Consider the following 7,376-nt stretch of genomic DNA (forward strand, 5'->3'; position numbering starts at 1 on the left):
GTTTCTGTCTAGAAACTAGGAGACACCCCCCTGTGAGGAGAGAATAAAAGAGACAGGGTGAACTCAGATCAGCATTCGTTTTCAGACGAGATCTTGGTAGACCAGCTCTGACTTTAAGGGGTGATAGAATGAGAAAAATGATTTTACCAATTGTCATAGTTGAAAAATGACAGTTTGGTGGGTAAATAGGACATGCGTAGAACCTCAAAATCCCAATGACACCGCTTTCCTCTGCCTCTGAAAATGGGTATATCTCAACGAGCCGCCTAGTTGAAGTCAACTCGACAGCTCCTCCTCATTGGGCTCTAGTCTCTATCTTTGTCATGCCCCAACATTTACATAGGCTACACAGCGGATCTGAGATCAGGTAGTCTTCTGAATCTAGGTCGCGCAGATCTCTGCTATTCCATTACAAAATTCACTTCTGAAACTTTTTGTAATGTAAAGCTCAAATATGGGCCGTTTTACGAAAATTGATGGCTAATTGCAGATTTTGTCTGACTGTGTGTCGGAGTTCAGCAGCCGGTGCTGCCTGGGTTGCTACATCGCCGCCCAGCCTGTCCTCCTTCACAGACCCCGGCCTGCTGTGAGCTAGATTGAGCTCCGTCACGGCCGGCAGCCCGTGGTGCTCAATTCCCGCGCAAAGTCACCCTTTCTGGGTGACTGGACTACCAAACGCCACTGCCCTGACAGAGCTCCAGGGCCTGCAGTTCGCTGTTCTCCCTTCCCTCTTCCTGCTAAATGGCCGGTGTGTGTGAGTGAGAGCGCGGTCAGCGAGCTTGTTACGCCCGCAATCTCTTACCGCAAGTTCCAGTTAATCTTATAATGGATATGTGTTGAGCTATTTAAACAAACGATCGGGGAAATAAACGCCTCTTGTCCGCGAGTCTCATTGATAGCTGGAGTCCATCAATGAGAGCTAGCTAGCCTCCTCCTAACGAAACTATCACAAAAATGCCTTAAATTGAAATCGGACACAACTGTTAGCTTTATAAGACATTGGGGAACTTGTAATATAAGTGCCGTGATAAAATTCAAACTGTAAATATATTATAGTTATGCCGGCAGCTGGCCACGGAGCCCCGTTGTGCAGTATCCACAAAGGGTGACTTTGCCCTGGGTATGGAGCCCAGCAGGCTGCCGCTTTCTCGTCAGACTGTGTGGAGCTCCTACAGTCCGACACGTCTTACCAAATTTGCAATTAGCCATCAATTTTCATAAAACGGCCCATATTTGAACTTTATATAGTTGATTTCTCACATAAAAAAGTCTCAGAAGTGAATTTGGTTACGAAACATTGCAGTGTCTGGAATATGAGACCTGCTGTCTCGTCTCTAATGTGTATGTATGGGGATTCGCTCAACCAATCGGCGCAGCTCATCTAAATATTCATGAGCATACCATATTTGGAAGAAAAGCTCTTGTTACTATAGGGCCAAAACACAGGGATGCATAAGGGCCAATAAAATATCAACCAGGCCATTTTCAGCCCAACCAATGTTACATACCCCATTAGGAGACCTTAAGGAACAGTGTGAAATATCCTATATAATAATTCTATCACCCCTTTAAACGTGTCTGTTGCCAGGGAAACTAAGATCCTGTTTGTGAATCCACAGCTGTGTTTGTAACTCTTATGCTGTACTCAGTAAATTTGCTTAACTGAACTCTTCATCTCAGATTGATCCTTGTGTTCTGGTAAACTTAAGTCCGATGTAAGAAGGTGTGGGAATTAATAAATTGGAGTCAGATTTGACAGGCCTTAGGGCCTTACTTTAGACATGAATCCCTCTACAGTAGTCATTTCATCCATTTCCAATAAGTTTGATCAGTGCAGCTTTAACTGTTTTAAACTTGCTATTCAGCAGTTGATAATCTTCAATATCCACCCAAAGTTAACCATTTTCTGATGAATACATAGCATCTAAATAATAGCATACAACCATATCACACACTGAAGAACCAGCCTTCTGTCTCATGTTAGCTTTAATAGTTTTTACCCACAGGGTTACAGTGTTAATTCAGAGCTGTTGCCGTGGAGGTGAGACTGAGGAAATGTTCAGGATGACGTTTCACATCACTGAGGCGACAGCAGGAGGTCCTGCCAAACTTGGTGCCCCTGGAGTTGCCTGGAGGACCTTTAGAAGTCAGGGCCATCTTTCTTCAGGTTCTTGTAGTCCGTGTTGACGGCCACAAACTGTGTAAGGCAGGAAGAATACATTAAAATCTGTTTAGCTTAAATTAAATTCATCAGTGCTGTCTTTAGGACAACGCAAAGGAGGGTGGGAGGAAGAGGCAGGGGTGAACATATTTCTAGTGCAAATATAAACCACAGTACACTCAACTAAACACTTATTTACCATGATGCTTTCTAAATCATTTATTCAGGTTTTTGTCGTGCCTTTTAGGACAACCGTGTGTGTGTGTGTGTGTGTGTGTGTGTGTGTGTGTGTGTGTGTGTGCGTGTGCGTGCGTGTGCATGCATTCTGTATATCACAACCCTCCAACCATGCACTGGCAGTGATTATTTTCTTCCCGTGTATTTATCTTGATTGGTTGGCCATTAAAACCCTCACCCCACCCACCCACCCACCCACCCACCCCTCTTTACCACATCCCCCCTCCTCATTACGATCATTGTTTGGACTTCAGTGGAATTTCGATGTGAGACCTTTGCCTTGCTATCGAGAATTAAACATGCCATGTCCTGACCTTTTGTCTGCAGCGACTTTCATTCCACTGGCAAGCAGCGGAGCCTTGAAACACTCAGAAAACGCTCTTTTCTTTGAAAAACACATCAACCAGATTTCCTCTTCTGGGACTTGTCAGTTGGTTGTTTTTCTGCTCTATTTTGGGTCAGCGTTAATAATATTTTCATTAGTTTGTCTGAGGCTCTGGCCTTGTTCAAGAGGTAAGGCAAATTATTACCCACCACTTAAAGCTCCAGGTTCCGTCTGCCATAATTTGTTTTTGAAAGACACTTCGTTTTCCTTTGTTTGAACAAATGTTAAGAAATCGATGCATAGAGTAGTCATGAGCAGTCTTTTTGATCTTACATTATTTTGCCAGCATTGGTTGGTCCAGATCTATTTTGGTACGTTTTAGGCTGTTGATGAATTTGAGATTAACAGTGACTCAAGGAACAATGCCATTCTTGTCCAGATTAGTTTCCTGACATGATTGGTGTGAGCAGGCATATGGTCATACAGTGTGTGATGGGGGAGTTGTAACCTTGTACTGGTAGGTTGGGTCGAGTCTGTTCCAGGGCTCTGGGTTGTTTTTCTTGTCCCACAGGCTGCAAATGTGGGAAGATTCAGGGCAGGCAGAATAAAGAGAGGAAGAAGGAAGAGAAAAGACAGGGCATGAGGATGAGCAGGGCATGCATGATGGAGGTAAAGAATAGATGCAAATAGAAGGAAAAAGAAGACCGAGGAACATAAGGACAGAGCCAGAAGGAGATAAATACATGGACGGAGACATTAGTTTGGAGAAAAAAAGAGCGGTAATTATGAGATGAGGTGAACTCAGCCCAGTGACTTGGCAGTGCCCCTCTCTTCATTAACCAAAGTCTGGATTTCACAGTGCTCCACTGCGACTGTCCATCCCTCCTCCTCCCCCTCTGGCAGCACGTCATGCCACCAAAGCACAAACAAAGACAGAGAGACTGATGGCAGATCGGGCATGTCTCCCCCTTTCTCTCTCCATTACCACAAACACTAGACATACTCTGAGAGAGCGAGAAAGAGAGTGAGAGGCAGCCACAGACCACAGCACTCATCATCAGCTGGTGATGAGGTCAGGCTTTATGGCTGACCCTCAGAACAAGTGGTTCTGTGTGGCCCAAAATAGGACACGAGTGCAGGCACTGAGTTCATTTCAGCTTCTGAGATATAACCGTTTAATGCAGCTAGCTTCCTTTTGTTATAAACTTAAATTCAACATATGTAGCTATCAAAAAGGCTTTGTTTTAATACTAGTATCACATTCCGTGCACTCGTATGAACAGCAGTAGAGTTCAGGTTTGATTCAATCAAATCTGAATCAAGTATCCGCTTATTGAATCAGGGTTCGTACGGGTGCTTGAAATCCTTGAAAATGCTTGAATTTTGATGTTGCGTTTTCAAGGTTTGAAAAGTGCTTGAATTTTGGATAAAATGCTTGAAATTGTAACTGTATTTCTTTCACAACAAATGCCTAACTTACTGAATAGTTCGTTTATTAAATGGAGAAATAAAATGTTGGAGAGCCTAAAATTAAACCTGCTCGCTTGTGCACGTGTGACTGTGATCTGCTACCACCATAGACAGTATATAATGGACCAACAGACCCCGTTGCTCTGGACGGAGACCAGTGAAGGATATTAGAAACACTTTTCCGGTGATGGCCAGCTTTACTGCACAGCCTCCAACTGAGAGAGACAGCGTAAATGTGACGTGAGCAACGTGTCTGAAAGTTGTAAGTCTTCTGGTAGCTGTGCCAAGAGAAATCTCAATCATTCCCAATCTTGCGGAGACTGAGAGCTTAGGTATATGTAAGGAGATAACATGGGCACAGGCTAATTATTGCTAACTAAAATGCTAGTTAACATTAGTAATTAATCTTAAACAGCTCATGTAAGTCGAAACTCCCTGCGAGTTTATCCTGTACTATACGGTAATTCCTCTACTATGTGACACAATCGTTAGCCTATTTTTACAAAAACGTCTGCTACGGAGCCATAATGTGAGGTACGAGGTAATGGAGCCTTTTATACATTGTCGTGTTTCTTTAGAACTAAACAATGGACAAATAGAGTCTTTAAACGCTTCAGATGTAAAGTTATTCGCTGTCAAGTGGCGCCAAAATGAATGCCAGTCAGTGGAATGCTAACGGGAGGTGTTGGCCAGGTAGCAACAAAATGGCGCCATAGGAGGTTTGAGTTCTGAAGCGAAGCTTACCCCCTTGGCCACCACGCCAAGACCCGCCCTAGAAAGCAGCTTGATTGGTTGGGGTTAGGCATTTCGAGTGGTTAAGGTTAGGATAGCCGATTGGTCACGTTTACGCTACCTTGCGTAAGCATCATGGACCCCTGGCCAATAAATGGTATTGAAGGGCGGGTCTTGGCGTGGCCATAGTGGGATTCGTAATAATGCTGCCGACAGGTTGTCGTTTCAATGAACGTTGGCTGGAAGATGAAAAATGATTATAGATTAAACGGGGACAAACCCTACGAGTTGCCTCTTGTAAAGTCTGCAAAAAAGACGTGCAGCTTTTCACAATGGGCGAGTCTGCGCTCTCGAGTCACATGAAGTAAGTTTCAAGTAAGCCAACTGTAGCCTACAGTACACATTAGCGCCAGTTAGCGCCTATTTGTTTACGCTAGTAACTTCTAGCTAGGAATTCGCAGGCTAGCTAAGTGACTGAGAGTACTTGGTGTGATAATGTAATGTTAGTATTGCATGTCCGTTATGGCACGTTCATTTGTGGAATATGCAGTGAACATAGCCACAGTTACATCACGTTAACTGTAACGTTAACTACCCGCAAATTAAAACCTGCAAACGTTAGCCCAGTGCTTAACAACAAATCACACAGAAAACACAGAAATCGTGTCAGATGGAGTGTCATACAAGTAGCCTACTGTAAGGTTGAGGATGCCCTTATGCACTATTTGCACTGCTCTATTCCAGTAGATAAATGTATGTCTTGGCAACGAAGTAAATTTTACTCTGTCTGGCGCACCCACAGCTAGCCTAGTTTAGCACAGATCCTGGAGGTAACTGGCTCCAACTAGCCTACTGCTCCCAATAAGTGACAAAATAACGGCAACATTTTCGTATTTACATTTTGTGATTTGTACAATCACAGCATGTACAAATAACAAGGTCACAACCATATACAAACTGGGAACTATATTCTCAGAATGCGAAGCACTGCTACTTGGGCGGAGTGATCAGCGCAACACCTGAAAAGCACCGTTGTTACTCTCTGCTCCTCACCACGGGGCTTCTCATGTGCTGCGAGCAAATCACTCCGCCCATGTAGCAGAAGTTGCAGTGCTTCGCCTTCTGAGTATATAGTTCCCAGTTTGTATACGGTTAGAAGATGGCTGTGTCTCATGTGACCTTGTTATTTGTACACGCTGTGACTATAGAAATCACAACATGTAAATAGGGAAATGTTGCCGTTATTTTGTCACTTATTGGGAGCAGTAGGCTAGATGGAGATGAGAAGGATATGTATGGACTTATCTAACTCTGGGGGATACAGTGAATAAGCTAAAGTCCCAATAAGTTGGCGTGTTCCTTTAAGAGTTCACGTTAAAGACCAAATAGCTCATTGGCCAATAAATTGTTTTTAAAAAATGTGGTTGTGCTCTAATTTGCAAGTTACTGAAATAATAACTAATCAAATCCCGAAGATTCATTAAACATTTTTTTTTTTGTTGGCTGAGAAGGAAGAACCTGTTTTCAATGATACTGAATTAATGCTCACATCCTGTGGAGAGTTGAGCAGCATGTGAAATTATGATAATATAGGTACTTGACACACTGAATTAAAATATGGTGCTTTCTTATTTTGCCCACCTTACATCTCACATACTTGCCCCAATTACTGGAGGTCCAGATTCAGAACTATTTAACTAAAAAGGTAAAAATATGGTTATGATATGAATACAGTCTAACTAGGAGGTTCTGCCTCCTGAAACTGAGTCACTAAAGCATCACCACTCTGTTGGTCTTTTTTGTCCAATGTTTTGAACATTGTTCTTTAGCTAGTAAGAACAAGTGAGAATTATTTGTCCAAAGCTCAGCGAGTCTGCGTTTATTAAAGGGGACTGGCTATCGGAACCCGACTTTGTTGGCAGGATTAAAAATTCTCAAATAATACTCAGCTTTATGTATTCAAGGTTTGGATTCAGCAGACAACAATCGCACAGTATCAAAAGCAAGGTGGAAGAATACTACACTACACGATTAGATAGGTGACCATCTTACGTGACATGAGGTCCTCTTGCCAGGCGGATCAGATAGAAGGTGGCCCCTGTGAGGCCCAGAGTCAGGAAGAAAAATTGGGGAATTAACTGAGGACAGAGAAGGAACGCATTAGTCCCAGACCACAGACAGACATATGAAGGTAAACATATTCTAGTGGTTGGCTGTTATGTGTACCATGAACATAAACCTGTGTAAACACACACACACACACACACACACACACACACACACACACACACACACACACACACACACACACACACACACACACACACACACACACACACACACACACACAGAGGTAGTTGTTATTCCTGTTTTTCCTCTCCTTGCCCTCCTCCATATGCATGAGGCCCAGGCCATGTGTGAGGCTGCTCACTGTCAGCCTGGGTTGAATGG

At 43.3% G+C, this 7,376-nt stretch overlaps 1 protein-coding gene across 1 annotated transcript; it reads right to left on the minus strand.

Moving 5' to 3' along the window:
* Positions 1–1,968: 1,968 nt before the first annotated feature.
* LOC120556776 (cytochrome c oxidase subunit NDUFA4) lies at positions 1,969–7,141 on the minus strand (the record flags this gene model as incomplete). The annotated part of the gene is made up of 3 exons (XM_039796500.1): positions 1,969–2,197; positions 3,232–3,295; positions 6,978–7,141. Coding segments are annotated over 3 exons (285 nt in total), but the record flags the coding sequence as incomplete, so codon positions are not given.
* Positions 7,142–7,376: the final 235 nt, after the last annotated feature.

The sequence above is a fragment of the Perca fluviatilis genome, chromosome 4 (genome assembly GCF_010015445.1).
Source record: "Perca fluviatilis chromosome 4, GENO_Pfluv_1.0, whole genome shotgun sequence".
Classification (NCBI taxonomy): domain Eukaryota; kingdom Metazoa; phylum Chordata; class Actinopteri; order Perciformes; family Percidae; genus Perca; species Perca fluviatilis.